This window comes from Spea bombifrons, chromosome 6, assembly GCF_027358695.1.
Source record: "Spea bombifrons isolate aSpeBom1 chromosome 6, aSpeBom1.2.pri, whole genome shotgun sequence".
NCBI lineage: Eukaryota > Metazoa > Chordata > Amphibia > Anura > Pelobatidae > Spea > Spea bombifrons.
Genome location: NC_071092.1, coordinates 362,984 through 384,471, shown reverse-complemented (window position 1 = coordinate 384,471; position 21,488 = coordinate 362,984). Strand labels below are relative to the sequence as shown.

Here is a 21,488-nt window from a genome sequence, read left to right as displayed (position 1 = left end):
CGCATCTTACCCCGTGCCGATCCCTGGAAATGCCCCGCACTGTGTGTAATACACTCTGTATGGATGAAGCTGCAGGGAGAGTCGTTACCGAGGCGGCCAGCAGGTGGCGCTGTGAGGCATTAGATGGGGTCACTGGATGCTGGGGCAGGAGGGAGGGGCACCGGGGGCAGCTGGGTACCTAGTGTCACACAGGCTATGAATGGGGCAAGAGGGAGTGGCAGAGGGAGGGCAATGGGAGGTCCTAGGAAGCAGTGGGCGTGGTTGAGAGGGCAGGGGAGAGACTACGGACTGAGTCCCTGCGCTGCGCTCTGACTGTTCAGCTGCTGCTCAGGGGCTCTGCACGCAGAGGGTCCACCTCCCAGCAGAGGTGGCTTATGGCAGAAAGAGCAGCCTACACACAGGGATTCCTGCACTGAATTAGCCAGCACTGCAGCAGGTCAGTTACCCCCAAAGCCACCCCTGGGGTATTACTACCCACTTATTCCAGTGCCTATTGGAGGGATAATTACTGGGGTGATTGGGCAAACTGTCACATGCTTGGGGCAGACACATTGTGATGTGCGGGGCATTTATTGGACTAATTGTTATATTCTGAAATATTCGAGAGTAAAATTTTTGGCAGATTGTTGCGGTTTGGGCAAACTGTGACATGACAGGGGTAGATATCGATATGGTGGGGTAGATACGGTGGGGTAGATACGGTGGGGTAGATATTGGGCACACTGTGATATGGTGGGGTAGATTTGGTGGGGTAGATATGGTGGGGTAGATATTGGGCGCACTGTGATATGGTGGGGTAGATTTGGTGGGGTAGATACGGTGGGGTAGATATTGGGCGCACTGTGATATGGTGGGGTAGATATGCTGGGGTAGATACGGTGGGGTAGAAATGGTAGGGTAGATACGGTGGGGTAGATATTGGGCGCACTGTTATATGGTGGGGTAGATATGGTGGGGTAGATATTGGGCACACTGTGATATGGTGGGGTAGATATGGTGGGGTGATTACGCTGGGGTAGATACGGTGGGGTAGATATGGTGGGGTAGATATTGGGCGCACTGTGATATGGTGGGGTAGATTTGGTGGGGTAGATATGGTGGGGTGATTACGCTGGGGTAGATATTGGGTACACTGTGATATGATGGGGTAGATTTAGTGGGGAAGATACGGTGGGGTAGATATGGTGCGGTAGATACGGTGGGGTAGATATCGGGCACACTGTGATATGGTGGGGTAGATATGGTGGGGTAGATACGGTGGGGTAGATATGGAGGGGTAGATATCGGGCACACTGTGATATGGTGGGGTAGATATGGTGGGGTAGATACGGTGGGGTAGATATGGAGGGGTAGATATCGGGCACACTGTGATATGGTGGGGTAAATACATTGGGGTAGATACGGTGGGGTAGATACGGTGGGGTAGATATCGGGCACACTGTGATATGGTGGGGTAAATACATTGGGGTAGATAGGGTGGGGTAGATACGGTGGGGTAGATACGGTGGGGTAGATACGGTGGGGTAGATATCGGGCGCACTGTGATATGGTGGGGTAGATACATTGGGGTAGATACGGTGGGGTAGATACATTGGGGTAGATAGGGTGGGGTAGATACGGTGGGGTAGATACGGTGGGGTAGATATCGGGCACACTGTGATATGGTGGGGTAGATACATTGGGGTAGATACGGTGGGGTAGATATCAGGCACATTGCTGGGGCATGTATTGGGTGCAGAGGGGGTTGTTATATCTGGGGGGGTATGTGACGTCCTCGGTGGTCCGGGGGCGCTCATGTTGCTCTTTTTGCCCCCGGGCCGTGGTGGTCTGTGATGCCGCAGTCAGATCCGAGGTCTCAGTCTTAAATCCACATGCCGTCTGAGGAAGGGACCCCTGAGACCTGGAAAGGTTGGGGGGCACGGGGGCAATAATGGTGCCCTGGGGGAGATTTAAAATAACTTTAATAAACGGTGGGATTTCCGCCATTTATTTCATCCGCCAGCCGCGAGCTCCTATGTGTTGAGCCAGACCACAATATCCCAGGGAAACATAAAATGACCCCGTCTGGTCTGCGAAGACTCAAAAACCTCATCGGTCTCGTCTTAGATTCAGGAGCCGTTTGTCTATCCCATGCATGTTTAATACCCTCACTGTATTACCCTCTACCACCTCTGCCGGAAGGCTGCTCCAGTTATCTACAACCCACTCAGTAAAATCTAAGCAGCCCACACATTCGGTCGGATGAGCTCTTTTGCTGCGGGGGGTAATAAGACGCCCGGCAGAGTTTTTCCTCCCCGTCGGGAGGTCTGGCCGGTATTAGATCTGGGGGCCGAATTCTGAACACGCTTTGCTGTTTTGGGGATCTCAGAGGTCTCTTGTTCGCGTGGAAATGTCCGTTAAGCCGTCCGGCCCCCGCGGACTCGCCGCCCACACATGTCAGTTGATATAAAGCAGGGGCCCCGTGTGGATTTTCTCCGGCATTTAAAGGGTTAAAGGGCCGCGGCGGCCGCTAATGTCTCACAAAACGCGACCTCTTGGACCCGACTGATAAGAGCAACGCGGAACGTTCCGTGCGCCCCGCGGCGTGTGAGCTGTCCGTGTGCTCTCTCTCTGTCCGCGCGCTCTCTCTGTCCGTGCGCTCTCTGTCCATGCGCTCTCTGTCGGCGCGCTCTCTCTGTCCGTGCGCTCTCTCTGTCCGTGCGCTCTCTCTCTGTCCGTGCGCTCTCTCTGTCCGTGCGCTCTCTGTCCATGCGTTCTCTGTCGGCGCGCTCTCTCTGTCCGCGCGCTCTCTCTGTCCGCGCGCTCTCTCTGTCCGTGCGCTCTCTGTCCATGCGCTCTCTGTCGGCGCGCTCTCTCTGTCCGTGCGCTCTCTCTCTGTCCGTGCGCTCTCTGTCCGTGCGCTCTCTCTGTCCGCGCGCTCTCTCTGTCCGTGCGCTCTCTCTGTCCGCGCGCTCTCTCTGTCCGTGCGCTCTCTCTCTGTCCGCGCGCTCTCTCTGTCCGTGCGCTCTCTCTCTGTCCGTGCGCTCTCTCTCTGTCCGCGCGCTCTCTCTGTCCGTGCGCTCTCTCTGTCCGCGCGCTCTCTCTGTCCGCACGCTCTCTCTGTCCGTGCGCTCTCTCTGTCCGTGCGCTCTGTCCGTGCGCTCTCTCTGTCCATGCGCTCTCTGTCCGCGCGCTCTCTCTGTCCCTGCGCTCTCTGTCCGCGCGCTCTCTCTGTCCGTGCGCTCTCTCTCTGTCCCTGCGCTCTCTGTCCGTGCGCTCTCTGTCCATGCGCTCTCTGTCCGCGCGCTCTCTCTGTCCGCGCGCTCTCTGTCTGTGCGCTCTCTCTGTCCGCGCGCTCTCTCTCTGTCCGTGCGCTCTCTCTGTCCCCGCGCTCTCTCTCTGTCCACGCGCTCTCTCTGTCCGTGTGCTCTCTGTCCGCGTGCTCTCTCTGTCCGTGCGCTCTCTCTCTGTCCGCACGCTCTCTCTGTCCGTGTGCTCTGTCCGTGCGCTCTCTGTCCGTGCACTCTCTGTCCGTGCGCTCTGTCCGTGCGCTCTCTGTCCGCGCGCTCTCTCTGTCCGTGCGCTCTCTCTGTCCGTGCGCTCTCTCTGTCCATGCGCTCTCTGTCCGTGCGCTCTCTCTGTCCATGCGCTCTCTGTCCGCGCGCTCTCTCTGTCCGTGCGCTCTCTCTGTCTGCGCGCTCTCTCTGTCCGTGTGCTCTGTCCGTGCGCTCTCTCTGTCCATGCGCTCTCTGTCTGCGCGCTCTCTCTGTCCGTGTGCTCTGTCCGTGCGCTCTCTCTGTCTGTGCGCTCTCTCTGTCCGCGCGCTCTGTGTCCCCGCTCTCTGTCCGTGCGCTCTCTGTCCGCGAGCTCTCTCTCCCAGCTCTCTGTCCGTGCGCTCTCTGAAGTGGACCGCGTGGTGTATTTGCGTGTCACATGATGGGGGAAATCATTCCTATCCCGTCGTGGTTAGTCTGCGCTCCGTGTGCCGGGTTCCTTATCAATGCCGAGCCGTCTCGCGTGGGGTCGGGCGTCACGCGTGGGGTCGGGCGTCACGCGTGGGGTCGGGCGTCACGCGTGGGGTCGGGCGTCTCGCGTGGGGTCGGGCGTCTCGCGTGGGGTCGGGCGTCTCGCGTGTGAAGGTCTCCGTGACGCAGGACGCAGGGGTCTGCTGCTAAGGAATGGGCACCGGCGGGGGGGGCACCCCGCAGTCCCCCCGCTGGGTTCCGTGTATTTGTCGTTCTGAGACTGAGTGGGAGGACGCAGAGCCCACTCAGGACGTTAGTCACGGCCCGGCTCCCACGTGGTGACCTCTGCACAACTTCCCTTTCCTCCCCGCGTGTAGGAAGAGTCTCTGAGCACGTGTGACGCGCCGCGTGTGACACGCTAGAAATCATTACGTGACAATCACAACAATCCCCGCGCGTTCCGCAGCACGAAGTACACGGGGTTCCGGCCCTTACAGGTTCTCGATCCAAGCGCCTGTGCCTGCGTCTTGCAGGTTCTAGATTCCCGTGGCGGTCTAGGCACCGGTTCTCCTTTAGTAAATAGCAGCCGATGCGTTCCGTCCCTGCGCGGAAGGCTCCGTGTCTGCAGATCGTTGTGACGCTCGCCCATTTTTTGTTCCACGTAGAGCAGCGCTGCTTTGAACTTTGAAGGCCGTTCCGGAGCAAGCGGGGGGTTAATCCCCTTTAAGACCCCGCTGGGGACCCCGCACCCCCCCCCCCGCTGACTCTCTGTTGCCGTATTTGTTGCCGCGGAGGAAGCAGCCCTTCTCCCCCGGGGATAATGACTCCGTCCTACATCAGGAAAGTGAGGGAAAGGTTACATCCTCGGAACCCGGACGCTTCCCGCATCAAGACTCAACACGCGTTACGGAGCCCGTGGCCCTCGCTGCGCCGCAGAGCTGGAGAGCAGAGCCGCGCAGCAGAGCCGGGGAGCAGAGACGCGTAGCAGAGACGCGCAGCAGAGCCGGAGAGCAGAGACGCGTAGCAGAGACGCGCAGCAGAGCCGCGCAGCAGAGCTGGAGAGCAGAGGCGTAGCAGAGCCGGAGAGCAGAGCCGCGCAGCAGAGCTGGAGAGCAGAGCCGCGTAGCAGATCCGGAGAGCAGAGCCGCGCAGCAGAGCCGGAGAGCAGAACCGCGCAGCGAAACCGGGCAACAGAGCAGAGCCTCTGTGCTGCAAATGCTGGATAGAGGGGCAATAATCATTGATGATGTCATCAGGGAGGGTTATTTGTTTTTTGCAGAATTCACTAAATAAATTCTAATGTAAAAAAATCTAGAATCAGATTCTTTCGCTTCCCGGGAGGTCGGAGGTCGCAGCCGGTGCCGACCGTCACCCTGTTGGGTGGCATTTAAATCTACCCCACACAGCATGCCCCAGGAGACAGCGGGGTATTAGACGGCTCCGTCCAGGGGCTGCGCTTAGTGAATATTTCCCGCCTCCTGAAATATTTGGGGTCCTGATGTTACCCGGGAGCTCCGGTCGCCGACCACATGATGCCTCATTACCAGAAGCCCCTCGCGGGCAGATCCAGCCGCCCCGGCCGGGGTATACGGGGCACGGGGAGACCCCACTGCGGCTGATCCGATAAGGGGTGCGGGGGGGGTATTTGCCCCGCAGGTTGTGAATCTGCCCCCCGCAGCCGGGTAATCATTAACATCTCTTTTGTCTTTCAGGGAGCAGCCGTCATGGTCGACACCGAGATGCCCTTCTGGCCCATGAGCTTTGGGGTCAGCCAGATGGAGCTGCCCGGCGTGGACGATCACTCCCACCCCTACGACATCAAGCCGTACCCCACCGTGGACTTTTCCAGTATTTCCGCCCCAAACTACGAAGACGTTCTGGACGATAAAACTTTCCTGAGAAACGACCAAACGTCTCTGGATTTCAAGTACGACCTGAGGCTGCAGGACTGCCAAAGTACGCAGTAACGGGGGCATCGCCGGGGGCAATAACGGGGGGATCGCGGGGGGCTCAGCCGTTACCTGGTCACGTGACCTGTGCTCGGCCCCTAATCAGCGCAGGGGGGCGGCCGTCGCAGTAATGCACCGGTGCCGTAGGAGGAATCTGGTGGCCATGCCTTATAAGATTGGCTCCAGACAGTTGGTAGCTATCGCAGATCGCACTCGCAGATAGTATTGTTATTGCAGGCCCCCCCCTCCTAAAGCTGCCGTCCGACGTGTTGGAGCCGCCGTCCGAGGGGCCGAGAGGATTTCCCTTGCGTTAAACGGTTATTATTCCCAGTAATTATTTATCACGTGACACAGGAGCAGGCACTGATAGGTTGTTGCCATAGCAGCCGAAAAAGCTTCTTGAAGTTTGTTGTTTTTATGCAATTAACCCTTTAGAGCTGACGGGTGGCTGGAGAGCGCGGTTACCGCGTGGGAATGAGCGGAGCCACCATGGAAGCCGCGCCGGTTGCTCTGACGACCAGCTGCAGCCGTCACGTGACCGGCTTCTTTTTTTCCCTCAGATTCAATAAAAATGGAGCCCCCTTCGCCCCCCTATTACCCTGAGCGGTCCCAGGGGCTCGGCAAAGGGCCGGACGAGACGTCCAACTCCCTCATCGCCATCGAGTGCCGGGTCTGCGGAGACAAAGCGTCTGGCTTCCATTACGGGGTCCACGCCTGCGAGGGCTGCAAGGTAACGGCAACTGATCCCGGAACCCGCAATAAATCCGGCCCGGAACCTGCAATAAATCCGGCCTGGAAACCGCAATAAATCCGGCCCAGAACCCCCAATAAATCCGGCCCGGAACCCCCAATAAATCCGGCCCGGAACCCGCAATAAATCCGTCCCGGAACCCCCAATAAATCCGGCCCGGAACCCCCAATAAATCCGGCCCGGAACCCGCAATAAATCCGTCCCGGAACCCTCAATAAATCCGACCCGGAACCCGCAATAAATCCGGCCCCGAACCCCCAATAAATCCGGCCCGGAACCCGCAATAAATCCGGCCCAGAACCCCCAATAAATCCGGCCCGGAACCCGCAATAAATCCGGCCCGAAACCCACAATAAATCCGGCCCGGAACCCGCAATAAATCCGGCCCAGAACCCGCAATAAATCCGGCCCGGAACCCGCAATAAATCCGGCCCAATCGCTTATGTTACGGTGGTTTGGGGTAAATGCGTCATGATATGCGGGGTAAAAGTCTGGGGTTTGGGGTAAATGTGTTTTGTTACGGGGGTAACAGTCTGTGGTTTGGGGTGAATTAACCCCGTTGCGCCCGGTTTCTCAGGGCTTCTTCCGCAGGACGATCCGGTTGAAGCTGATTTACGAACGCTGTGACCTCAACTGCCGCATTCACAAGAAGAGCAGAAACAAGTGTCAGTTCTGCCGGTTCCAGAAGTGCCTGGCGGTCGGGATGTCCCATAACGGTGAGTGACCCCACTGCCGGGAGGCTGTTCCATGCCCCCACCTCTCTGTATGTCATGATACATTTCCCGGAACGTTAAAGCTGTATATGTAACGTGAAACGCGCCGGCGCCGTTAACTCTTCCCGCTCCAGGAACGGCAGGCGGCCGGACCGAAGCCACGTGAGGCCAAATGATACAAAATCAGGTGCAAGAGAAAAATAGACGTTTTCCTGCAGGCTCAGAATCGTGGAAATTCCCCCCAAAAGGGACACCCAGGAGTCAAATTACCTCCCGGTGTTTGCTGTTAGTGCTGCGTGTCCGCGGGGGCCGCGGGAGGTGCTGCTGGAATCCCGCAGGACGCTGTTTACTTAACTTATCACATTTCAGCTCAAATTAGCTCCTTAAACTCCCTTCACCCCGCAGCGCCGGCCGGCAAGCGCCTTTCAATCCGGTTCAGGCCGTTTCCAGCCGGTTACCGGCCCGTTACCGGGGGTCTCGGCTGGGGGGTCTCCGCCGGTGGGTCTCGCTGAGTATATTGCTGGGGTTTTGAAACGATCGATTAATATGTTTTCACCGATCGTATGTTTATAGAGAAGGGCATTAACCCTTTCAGTGCCGGCGATGGAGGCGACGGGGGTCCTCCGTGCGCCGTGTGATCACATTAACCCATTAAATACGTATAAAGTGAACCCACGCAGTATATATGTTTATAACACGTATGTTTTTGCACATATATGTGTATGCGTGTACGTTTATGTGGGATTCCCCGGAACGTGCGCAGATGCAGGGCCTACGTGACCGGCCGCTCAGGTGCAAACTGCGAGGAAAAACACCTGAAATGCCTGTTTTTTCAATGCCGGGCAGATCCGGTAGAACCTCATTCCTCCGACCGGCCGGGCAGGTTCACCGGACTCACAGAATCCACTGAAAACAGCTCATGGGCAAGTGGCGGCTGACAATAGCCCCACCCCGGGGCATTTAGCCTCTAAAACGTAATTCACTCTCCCAAAATGTGTTGGTATGTGGGGGGGGGTTAGGGGGTAGCAGTCTGTACCGGTCAGTGTGTGGGGGGGTTAGGGGGTAGCTGTCTGTACCGGTCGGTATGGGGGGGGTAGCAGTCTGTACCGGTCGGTATGAGGGGGGTTAGGGGGTAGCAGTCTGTACCGTCAGTATGTGGGGGGTTAGGGGGTAGCAGTCTGTACCGGTCGGTATGTGGGGGGGTTAGGGGGTAGCAGTCTGTACCAGTCGGTATGTGGGGGGGTTAGGGGGTAGCAGTTTGTACCGGTCGGTATGTGGGGGGGTTAGGGGGTAGCAGTCTGTACCAGTCGGTATGTGGGGGGTTAGGGGGTAGCAGTTTGTACCGGTCGGTATGTGGGGGGGTAGCTGTCTGTACCGGTCGGTATGGGTGGGGGGTTGGGGGGCCCGAGGGGTAACAGGGTGAGGGTTGTTGGGAAACGCTGTGCATCATCTGGCTGAGGCTGGTATGAGCCCCGCGGGGGGCCGTTGCTGGCAGGGGGGCCGGGGATGTGCAGCCGCTATCTTGTTTTCAACCGCGGGGATTGCAAAATAATAAAATGACGAGGAATCATAAGACGTTCTGTTTTTCTGGCAGTGGCGGGGCATTACTGGGCATTACTTGGCACTGCGGGGCATTACTGGGAATTACTTGGCACTGCGGGGCATTACTGGGCACTGCGGGGCATTACTGGGAATTACTTGGCACTGCCGGGCATTACTGGGCACTGCGGGGCATTACTGGGCACTGCGGGGCATTACTGGGCAGTCTTAGGTGTTTGTTCTTAGTCGGTACTGTATCGGTTTGAAGTAAGCTCTGCGGGTTCCGTGTACAGGGGATAGTATGACGGCCGTGCATGCGCGTGGCATGCGCTGACTTACTTGTTATTTTCATGGACTTTAGAGTTTTGCAAACATTGTCCGTTTGTTAACTCTCGATGTGCTGCCCCAGTCTCTGTCACTTTTCAGACTGCGCTGTATATTTACTTTTATCTGTAGATTGTAAGCTCCTGGGCTCAGAGCCCTCCTCACCTGCTGTTTCTGCAAGTCTAATTGCAACCCATTAAATATATCGCACCCTGTTAGGTTATATATCACACCTCGTTAGGCTAGATATTTAGGGTATAGATTGTACCCTGTTAGATAAATTGTGCCCCATTAGGTTATATATTGGACCCCATTAGATAGATTGCGCCCTATTAGGTCATATAATAATAATAATATCGCGCCCCGTTAGGTTATATAATAATAATACCTCACCCCGTTAGGTTATATATTGTGCCCCGTTAGATAGATCGCGCCCCGTTAGGTTATATAATAATAATAATATCGCGCCCCGTTAGGTCATATAATAATAATAATATCGTGCCCCGTTAGGTTATATAATAATAATAATAATTTCGCACCCGTTAGGTTATATAATAATAATAATATCGCGCCCCGTTAGGTCATATAATAATAATAATATCGCGCCCCGTTAGGTTATATACCTCACCCCGTTAGGTTATATATTGTGCCCCGTTAGATAGATCGCGCCCCGTTAGGTTATATAATAATAATAATATCGCGCCCCGTTAGGTTATATAATAATAATAATATCACGCCCTGTTAGGTGATATAATAATAATAATAATAATATCGCGCCCCGTTAGGTGATATAATAATAATAATATCGCGCCCCGTTATACCACGTCCCTCCTACCCCGGAGCTGCTCCTGTGAGTAAATTAAACCTCGTGGTGATAAAACTTCCCCTTTGTGAGACCTCAGGGCCGGGATAGGAAGAAAATGCTTATTTTTGCCTTTTCCTGCAGAATTTCAGAGGCTATCACAAGATGAAGCGAGGGTTGAAGTAACGCTCACGCGTTCCGCCGCGCATTTATTTATAGAAAGTAGAATTACGGCACAGACAGAAAATAACCAATGCGATAGCAAAACAGACTCGTATAGATTAGGAGACGGTGGGGAGGGCAGGTGGGGGGGCAGTTGGCAGAAGGTGTGAGAGAGAGGCTACCGAGGAATTGAGGAGAGGGGCACAATAGATCGTAAGCTCTTGGGCCCTCCCGTCCTGTCCATGTGTGCCCATGTTATTGTCAGTTTTGTTGTTGTTTTCCAGTGCCCAGCGCTATGGCATGTGCTGGCGCCGTATAATATGTAACGCTGTAATATTGTCAGCATGCGCCCCCTGCCTCTCTCGGCCCGTTCGGCCCTTAATCTCTAAATGAGGAATTCGGGTTTGTGGCTCCAGCTGATCGCTCGATGACCGTTAGTGACTCCCGACGTAATCCGGCATCTAAACCCAGGTCGGAAAAGGTTAATGGCGCGTTCTTCCTCCCCGCCGGCCGCGCCGCTGGTCTGCTTATTGCATCGTGTTTATTGCTTCTCACCGTAATGACCCCGTTGGGGGATTCAATCTCGCCCCATCTGCTCTTCAGCCATCAGGTTCGGGCGAATGCCGCAGGCGGAAAAGGAGAAGCTGCTGGCGGAGATCTCCAGCGACATGGAGCAGCTGAACCCGGAGAGCGCCGACCAGCGGGTCCTGGCCAAGCATTTATACGACTCCTATCTCAAATCCTTCCCGCTCACCAAAGCCAAGGCGAGGGCCATCCTGACGGGAAGGACGAGCGATAAGTCGGTGAGTTACGGTGGCCCCGGGGCCGGCTGCCGGTCCCCGCATTATCGTCAACCCCTTTCCGTTTGGTGATTAAAGTCCCTTTTTTGCCCATTTCCTGCATGTTCTGTATTATTTTATGACCCGTTTTCTGCCTTCGAGTCGATGCTGCCGGCCCCCGGCGGACAGGGCGGCCTCCGTGTTCAGTAAATATTCGCTGCGGGGTGGACTTTGCCCCCGGCGACTCGCTCTGTTTACCGTACGGGAAGTTTCGCTGCAAACACCCGGAACGACGGCTTTATTAGCCTCCCGTCTGCGGCGAGCGCTCAGTAAGCGCTTTCTGCCGCCGATTACGCTCTAAAAGTTCTAATATGAACCCGATTTATATCCTAAGAAAAGAAACCGCTTACAAGACGGCAATAAATCCGCTGTCATTAATGTGAATGAATAGCCCCTCCGCAGCCGCTCGGGGGTTAAGTATTCCGGGGTGACAGGAGTTCGTCGGGGTTCACTTTTTTCCTCCCCGTGTCGCTCTCGCCATTAAAGCTGCTGTTCCACTTAGAGAAAACCTTAACGTCTCTTCAGTACGTTAAGCGAGTAACCCCCAGCCGGTCCGTCTTGTTATTCTTTCCTCCTAAGGGCGTCTTGCAGGAGCGTTACGTTGGGTCAGTGGGACAGCAGCTTTAATCTGGGTTCACATTAGTCTCCATGTTGCGTGTAGTTGGCGTGCATCCTGCGTGTGTTTAACCTGCTTTACTCTGCCGGGGTAAAGTCCGCCTGCCTCGCCGGCCGCGTGACGGAGTTTGTAAAATGACGTAAATCGGATAAATAAATAATAGCAGCTTCTGCGTGAAACGGACTCAGAGCCGTGAGAGATATTAATGAATTTCCTGCTAATTAGTGAATGACGTTAAAATACGATCGTTAGATTCGTGGTAATGAAGAGGGAAAATCTATATTCTATAAATAATGATAATAATAATAAAACGGCAAATTGTGGCAAAACACGTTTAGAGTAAGTGTTTTATTTTAAAGTTAATTGATCCGCTTCGTATTTATCCCAAAGAAAAATGGACGTTTTACACGGAAAAGAATGAGCGGCGTCCGCGACGTCATCACAGACGATCCGATTATTATCCGATTAATATTATCCGATTATTATCGTTATCCGATTATTATCTGATTATTATCCGATTATTAATATCAGATTATTATTATCCGATTAATATTATCCTATTATTATTATCCGATTATTATCTGATTATTATCCGATTATTATTATTATCCGATTAATATTATCCGATTATTATCGTTATCCGATTATTATCTGATTATTATCCGATTATTAATATCAGATTATTATTATTATCCGATTAATATTATCCTATTATTATTATCCGATTATTATCTGATTATTATCCGATTATTATTATTATCCGATTAATATTATCCTATTATTATTATCCGATTATTATTATCTGATTATTATTATCCGATTATTATCTGATTATTATCCGATTATTATTATTATCCGATTAATATTATCCTATTATTATTATCCGATTATTATTATCTGATTATTATTATTATTATCCAATTATTATCTGATTATTATCCTATTATTATTATTCGATTATTGTTATCCGATTATTATTATCTGATTATTATCCTATTATTATTATCCGATTATTAGTATTATCCGATTATTATTGTTATCCGATTATTATTATCTGATTGATAATTTTCTGGTTATTTTCTGGTTATTATGGGATTGATAAACGCAGCGGTTCTGTAGAATTCTTTAGGTAAAATGGTTGGGTTTTGGGTTATTTTCTCGTTGATTGATTATTTTCTGGTTATTATGGGATTGATAAACGCAGCGGTTCTGTAGAATTCTTTAGGTAAAATGGTTGGGTTTTGGGTTATTTTCTCGTTGATTGATTATTTTCTGGTTATTATGGGATTGATAAACGCAGCGGTTCTGTAGAATTTTTTAGGTAAAATGGTTGGGTTTTGGGTCTCTCTCGTTATGGACTTTTTTGTGGTTTCGCCTCCAGCCCGTGGTGATCCACGACATGAACTCCCTGATGATGGGCGAGGATCAGATCGCCTATCACTACCTGACGCCGGCGCCGGAGCAGAACAAAGAGGTCGCCATCCGCATCTTCCAGCGCTGCCAGTCCCGCTCGGTGGAGGCCGTGCGCGAGATCACCGAATTCGCCAAGAGCATCCCGGGCTTCGTCAGCCTGGACCTGAACGATCAGGTGACTCTGCTGAAGTACGGCGTCCACGAGATAATATTCACCATGCTGGCGTCGCTGATGAATAAGGACGGGGTTCTCGTGGCCGAGGGGCAGGGGTTTATGACGCGGGAATTCCTGAAGAGTTTGCGGAAGCCGTTTGGGGAATTCATGGAGCACAAGTTCGAATTCGCCATCAGGTTCAACGCGCTGGAGCTGGACGACAGCGACCTCGCCGTCTTCGTGGCGGTCATCATACTCAGCGGCGGTAAGTCCCACTCACTGGGGTGACGGAGCGTAAAGGGGGGTCGGGAAAAATACTCGGAAGAGAAACAAGGCTACTGCCCCGGGGGAGGGGGGGGGAGTTCAGAGTCCACCCCACGTTCCGGGTCTTCTCATACGGCAGCTTCTTTGTCCTCGAGCTGTCGGCCGCTCGCGCTCTGCTCAGCCCCTGTTCTTATCGGATGTTCTGGATTCCTGACCCACACGGGGTTAAATTCCCTGTCTGTGCGATGCGGCTGTAACTGCCCCGTCTGGGGGAATCATCTGCAGCGCGGCGTTCGTGCCGAGGCCGGTGCTTCGGGTTTATGGCAGTTGGCTCGGTGCTGGACAGAAGTAATGGTTAAACTATAACCGCGCTTATTGCCAAGATGAACACAAGTGTCAGATGAGGATAACCGTACATGACCTGGGGATTACATACGTGACCCGGGGATTACATACGTGACCCGGGGATTACATACGTGTCCCAGGGATAACCATACCTGTCCCCGGGGTTTAATATACGTGACCCGGGGATTACATACGTGTCCCAGGGATAACCATACCTGTCCCCAGGGTTTAATATACATGACCCGGGATTACATACGTGACCTGGGGATTATATACATGTCCCGGGGATAACATACGTGTCCCGATGTGTAGAAAGCACAAAGAGAGAAGGTCCAGAACCAATCTCTTTAACCAAGAACGGAACTTGGTTGGAGTCTCGTAGTCTCTCCCCTCGCCCATCGTGCTTCGGGTCTGTCGCCCGTCTCTCCTCTCGCCCATCGTGCTTCGGGCCCGTCGCCCGTCTCTCCTCTCGCCCATCGTGCTTCGGGTCCGTCGCCCGTCTCTCCTCTCGCCCATCGTGCTTCGGGTCCACCGCCCGTCTCTCCTCTCGCCCATCGTGCTTCGGGTCCGTCGCCCGTCTCTCCTCTCGCCCATCGTGCTTCGGGTCCGTCGCCCGTCTCTCCTCTCGCCCATCGTGCTTCGGGTCCACCGCCCGTCTCTCCTCTCGCCCATCGTGCTTCGGGTCCGTCGCCCGTCTCTCCTCTCGCCCATCGTGCTTCGGGTCCGTCACCCGTCTCTCCTCTCGCCCATCGTGCTTCGGGTCCGTCGCCCGTCTCTCCTCTCGCCCATTGTGCTTCGGGTCCGTCACCCGTCTCTCCTCTCGCCCATCGTGCTTCGGGTCCGTCGCCCGTCTCTCCTCTCGCCCATCGTGCTTCGGGTCCGTCGCCCGTCTCTCCTCTCGCCCATCGTGCTTCGGGTCCGTCACCCGTCTCTCCTCTCGCCCATCGTGCTTCGGGTCCGTCGCCCGTCTCGCCTCCTCGTCGCTGGCGTCTTTACTCTGCCGAGTCCTTTCCCTTCACTCAGTCATCTCTACTGCCCTGCTAATTACCCCACGTGATGCTTTGCGAGGGCAGATTCCACCGGCTGGGACTAATAACGAGGGATCGGGTGGAACCGGCAGAAAATCGGAACTTAGTTATTTTATCTCCTGTAACGTCTTTCTAAATCCCATCCAAAATAATGTCTTTGTAAATGAGATGAATAATCATGAAATAATAATAATAGTTAATAAAGTGATCTTTTCACCCGGTTATTCATGAGAAGTTTCTGAAGCCAGAAAACCATTCATTCTGAAAATCTTTATCTGCGTTTTAAACCAATTAAGCAGGAAATTTCAAGGCGTCCAAACCGTGTGAGTCAGAAAATCCGCTTTATCTTCGCCTGAAATCTTCTGGGTAATTTCTAGTCGCTTAATAACGTCATTCAGAGGGCTCTCCCGCGGCGCAGGGAGAGGGCCGAGTCTCAGGCCCTCGCATCGCACGCCGCTTTACACGCTAATACCGGCACCGACCCGGCCCGCGGGATCCGGACAGCTTCAGGTGAATGAACCCTGCAGGTCTGACGGCTGAAAGGAGCCTGTAACATAATAATAATAATAATATTAATGATAATATAAATAATAAGAAAAATAATAATAGAAACAATAACAATAATCTAAATAATAATATATATAATATAAATAACGATAATGATAATATAAATAATAATAAAAAGTATAATAGAAACAATAACAATAATATAAATAATATTTATAATCTAAATAATAATATAAATAAGGATAATAATATAAATAATATGAATGATAATATAAATAAATATGATAATATAAATAATATTATAAATAACGATAATAATATGAATAATAATAATATAAATGGGAATAATTCTATGAATAATAATAATATAAATAGGAATAATTCTATGAATAATAATAATATAAATGGGAATAATTACATGAATAATAATAATATAAATGGGAATAATTCTATGAATAATAATAATATAAATGGGAATAATTCTATGAATAATAATAATATAAATGGGAATAATTCTATGAATAATAATATAAATGGGAATAATTCTATGAATAATAATAATATAAATGGGAATAATTCTATGAATAATAATATAAATGGGAATAATTCTATGAATAATAATATAAATGGGAATAATTCTATGAATAATAATAATATAAATGGGAATAATTCTATGAATAATAATATAAATGGGAATAATTCTATGAATAATAATATAAATGGGAATAATTCTATGAATAATAATATAAATGGGAATAATTCTATGAATAATAATATATATGGGAATAATTCTATGAATAATAATATAAATGGGAATAATTCTATGAATAATAATATAAATGGGAATAATTCTATGAATAATAATATAAATGGGAATAATTCTATGAATAATAATAATATAAATGGGAATAATTCTATGAATAATAATATAAATGGGAATAATTACATGAATAATAATATAAATGGGAATAATTCTATGAATAATAATATAAATGGGAATAATTCTATGAATAATAATATAAATGGGAATAATTACATGAATAATAATATAAATGGGAATAATTCTATGAATAATAATAATATAAATGGGAATAATTCTATGAATAATAGTAATATAAATGGGAATAATTCTATGAATAATAATATAAATGGGAATAATTACATGAATAATAATAATATAAATGGGAATAATTCTATGAATAATAATATAAATGGGAATAATTCTATGAATAATAATATAAATGGGAATAATTACATGAATAATAATAATATAAATGGGAATAATTCTATGAATAATAATAATATAAATGGGAATAATTCTATGAATAATAATAATATAAATGGGAATAATTCTATGAATAATAATATAAATGGGAATAATTCTATGAATAATAATAATATAAATGGGAATAATTCTATGAATAATAATAATATAAATGGGAATAATTCTATGAATAATAATAATATAAATGGGAATAATTCTATGAATAATAATAATATAAATGGGAATAATTCTATGAATAATAATATAAATGGGAATAATTCTATGAATAATAATAATATAAATGGGAATAATTCTATGAATAATAATAATATAAATGGGAATAATTCTATGAATAATAATAATATAAATGGGAATAATTCTATGAATAATAATATAAATGGGAATAATTACATGAATAATAATAATATAAATGGGAATAATTCTATGAATAATAATATAAATGGGAATAATTCTATGAATAATAATAATATAAATGGGAATAATTCTATGAATAATAATATAAATGGGAATAATTCTATGAATAATAGTAATATAAATGGGAATAATTCTATGAATAATAATAATATAAATGGGAATAATTCTATGAATAATAATATAAATGGGAATAATTCTATGAATAATAATAATATAAATGGGAATAATTCTATGAATAATAATAATATAAATGGGAATAATTCTATGAATAATAATATAAATGGGAATAATTCTATGAATAATAATATAAATGGGAATAATTCTATGAATAATAATAATATAAATGGGAATAATTCTATGAATAATAATAATATAAATGGGAATAATTCTATGAATAATAATATAAATGGGAATAATTCTATGAATAATAATAATATAAATGGGAATAATTCTATGAATAATAATAATATAAATGGGAATAATTCTATGAATAATAATATAAATGGGAATAATTCTATGAATAATAATATAAATGGGAATAATTCTATGAATAATAGTAATATAAATGGGAATAATTCTATGAATAATAATAATATAAATGGGAATAATTCTATGAATAATAATATAAATGGGAATAATTCTATGAATAATAATATAAATGGGAATAATTCTATGAATAATAATATAAATGGGAATAATTCTATGAATAATAATATAAATGGGAATAATTCTATGAATAATAATATAAATGGGAATAATTCTATGAATAATAATAATATAAATGGGAATAATTCTATGAATAATAATAATATAAATGGGAATAATTCTATGAATAATAATATAAATGGGAATAATTCTATGAATAATAATAATATAAATGGGAATAATTCTATGAATAATAATAATATAAATGGGAATAATTCTATGAATAATAATATAAATGGGAATAATTCTATGAATAATAATAATATAAATGGGAATAATTCTATGAATAATAATAATAGTGGTAAATTGTGGCAATGTTTCCAGTAAATGTTTTATCTTAAAGTTAATCGTTTATGGGTACAGACTTATTCTAAGTTTTCGATGGGTTTATTTCAGGGATTTGTTGGCATTTCTGGGTGGGAATACGGTGGGGTTACTAGGCTGGCTGTTCGTTTGGCTGATTTGTTGGGAGTTGTAGTCCACGGCCTCTTACTCATGGATTGGTTGCCGCTGTCCGTAGAGTCGGGTCGCGGCGGCAACGCATCGACCCGCAGAAAACTTGGATCTCTTCTCGTGACATCAGACCGGAAACGTGGTGGGGGGAGGGGGTCCCTCTCTGCCTTAATGACGGGACTTAGAGGTTGGGGAACGAGCGGCTCGGGTTCAATGCCGATTCCTGGTGTTTTTTATTTCTCATTTCCCAAGCAGCCACCTCTCGGTTCCGTGACTCCGTTAACGTCGCTTCGGGTGTCGCTCCTCGTGGCGCTTCGCGTTTCGCTTCGCGTGTCGCTCCTCGTGGCGCTTCGCGTGTCGCTCCTCGTGCCGCTTCGCGTGTCGCTCCTCGAGTGGCTCCGCTGATGTTAATCGCCTGTTTCTTTCGCAGACCGGCCGGGCCTGTTAAACGTGAAGCCCATCGAGGAGATCCAGGAGAACCTCCTGCAGGCGCTGGAGCTGCAGCTTCGGCTCAATCACCCCGACTCGTCGCAGCTCTTCGCCAAAGTGCTGCAGAAGATGACGGATCTCCGCCAGGTGGTCACGGAACACGTGCAGCTACTGCAGGTGATCAGGAAGACGGAGGCGGACATGTGTCTGCACCCCCTGCTGCAGGAGATCTACAAAGACTTGTACTGAGCCCAGACTTCTGTATTTTCTCCAATTTGCACTATTTTTATGAAATAACCAAAATATCATAACTGTGAAGCGGCCTTAAGAGGCGACCCTCCGCCCGCCGCTGTCTCCGAGCCTCCGCCCGCCGCTGTCTCCGAGCCTCCGCCCGCCGCTGTCTCCGAGCCTCCGCTGTCTCCGAGCCTCCGCTGTCTCTGAGCCTCCGCCCGCCGCTGTCTCCGAGCCTCCGCTGTCTCTGAGCCTCCGCCCGCCGCTGTCTCCGAGCCTCCGCCGGGTTTCTACGAGCGCATGTACAACTCCTTTTACTATTAAAATGTCCTACGGACCCCGGGCTGTTTATTCATCCACGTTGTGTGTCCGCCGTCCCCCCCCCCATTATCTCAGTATATTCTGATGTCTCGCCCCAGACCCGGCCCAAAAGTCTCGTTCCTCACCAGGGGAAATCTGGGCTCCAAGATGGAGGCCGTGAAATAGCGAGACTTCAGGGCAAATAAAATGGGGGAGAGTCGTGCCGGCGGCGACCTGCTGTCCAATGAGGGCCGGCGTGCAGGTGTTTATAGAGAGGACGCGGCCAGCCGAGACGCCAGGAGATGCCGCAGAGAGAGCAGGAAAGATGTAGAATCCGCTCCGACGCCACATAGGAAAGGGTTCGGCTGATGAAGGAGTCAGAGAGTCACGCCGAGGTCTGGCACGGCCGGCTTTCTCGGGTTAAACATTAATCGCCGTGTCAGCGCTTTATGGCGGATCGGCTTTTATGGGAAATAGATTGCGCTTCAATAAACTGCGATGCGGGTGACGTCACCCCTGAAGCTGTTTATTGGGTGTAAACAGCAGAGCCCTAAACACCTTTTATTGCCTCTTTCGGCCTTAAATTTGTTTAAAGAGTAAACGCGCCCGCTCTGCACAAAAACTCCCCGAATAGGGCACGTTGGGGGGGGGTTAATACCCTAATAGCCCCCATCCTGCCAGTGTAATGATACCCCCCGCCGCCAATACCTGGCAGAAACGTTGGCAGACCCCACCAGATTTCCAGTAAGCAGAGTATACGGGACAGTTGGCAGCTATCTCCCACCATAACTCGTGGGCTTTATTTACTAAAATGAGAGTTTGGTGCTCTGTGTCTCGTGCGGCGGAAGGGCTGAGCTGGATAACGTAGGGTTAATGTAGGGGGATACACTGTTCTAACTACCCCCCCAGCTTAGTAATACCGCCGTCCCCTGCTCTGTGATGAAATGGCGAATATCAGACGCTTTCCGGGAAAATATTTCAGAAACGTTTGTGTTTATTGTGAAAACATTTTGGAAGAATTCTCCCCAAAACCAAAATCCAAATGAGAATTTCCCAAAAGCGAGTCGGTCGGAAGAAGACGCCGGCCCGGCGGGGTCTCCGCTGGGAGTCTAAACGCAGGGAGGTTTTCTGGGGGTCTAACGGGCTAAGTGGGCATTTGGGAAATTCCGATGTGACCACCGGCGTCTCCCGCGGGGGTCTCGTTCCAGGGTTTGTGGGAAGTGGATGCCGCGGCTCGGGATGAAGGACCTCGCAGGGAGTCGCGAGCGGAGAGTTTGGCCGCCGGCCTAGAATAATTCCAGGATCTGTTTCCTCGGCTTCGGGGAGAATTTCACCGCTTTCTGCCACGTCCACCCCCCCCGCGCAAAACGAGCGCTTTACGGGGAAACGGACGCCGCAGGCAGGGTATGGAATCCATCCGTGAAATGGTTAAAGATATGGAAGCCTTGGAGATAGCACCACTTAGCAGACACGGGCAGACGGGGTTTCATAACCTCTGTTATTTAGAATAGCCCCGGGCCGGGCTTCTGCCCCCTCACGATATCCAGACGACTAGGTTCTGTTACCCCACCCTGTATAATGTATAGATAAATCAGCGAGCGGCCCCCTGTATAATGTATAGATAAATCAGCGAGCCGGACCCTGTATAATGTATAGATAAATCAGTGACCGGCCCCTTTATAATGTATAGATAAATCAGCGAGCCAGCCCCTGTATAATGTATAGATAAGTCAGTGACTGGCCCCTGTATAATGTATAGATAAATCAGCGAGCCGGCCCCCTGTATAATGTATAGATAAATCAGCGAGCCGGCCCCTGTATAATGTATAGATAAATCAGCGAGCCAGCCCCTGTATAATGTATAGATAAATCAGTGACCGGCCCCTGTATAATGTATAGATAAATCAGTGACTGGCCCCTGTATAATGTATAGATAAATCAGTGACCAGCCCCTGTATAATGTATAGATAAGTCAGTGACTGGCCCCTGTATAATGTATAGATAAGTCAGTGACTGGCCCCTGTATAATGTATAGATAAATCAGCGAGCCGGCCCCTGTATAATGTATAGATAAATCAGCGAGCCGGCCCCTGTATAATGTATAGATAAATCAGCGAGCCGGCCCCCTGTATAATGTATAGATAAATCAGTGACTGGCCCCCTGTATAATGTATAGATAAGTCAGTGACTGGCCCCTGTATAATGTATAGATAAATCAGTTATGATATATAATGTATGGCGGTCCATTCCCCGCGCTGCGCATGTATTTACGCAGCTGAGGGCCGGTGATTGGCTCTGCCGCAGGTCACGCGGCTGGCGTT

At 48.9% G+C, this 21,488-nt stretch overlaps 1 protein-coding gene across 1 annotated transcript; it reads left to right on the top strand.

The window, feature by feature from the left end:
- The first annotated feature begins 302 nt into the window (after nt 1-302).
- PPARG (peroxisome proliferator activated receptor gamma) lies at nt 303-18,997 on the top strand. Its single transcript, XM_053468608.1, has 7 exons — nt 303-436; nt 5,657-5,900; nt 6,454-6,623; nt 7,222-7,360; nt 10,788-10,987; nt 13,021-13,471; nt 18,638-18,997. Exons 2-7 carry the CDS (start codon nt 5,669-5,671, stop codon nt 18,883-18,885), a joined length of 1,440 nt encoding a protein of 479 aa, XP_053324583.1. The 5' UTR covers nt 303-436; nt 5,657-5,668; the 3' UTR covers nt 18,886-18,997.
- The last annotated feature ends 2,491 nt before the right edge of the window (nt 18,998-21,488 follow it).

What these genes read in the sequence shown, in the direction of transcription:
- PPARG (XM_053468608.1), top strand. Translation starts at nt 5,669, where the DNA reads ATGGTCGACACCGAGATGCCCTTCTGGCCCATGAGCTTTGGGGTCAGC. An exon ending in GGTCGGGATGTCCCATAACG is followed by an intron (nt 7,361 to 10,787) that starts GTGAGTGACCCC and finishes TCTGCTCTTCAG; the next exon opens with CCATCAGGTTCGGGCGAATG. An exon ending in GGTCATCATACTCAGCGGCG is followed by an intron (nt 13,472 to 18,637) that starts GTAAGTCCCACT and finishes TTTCTTTCGCAG; the next exon opens with ACCGGCCGGGCCTGTTAAAC.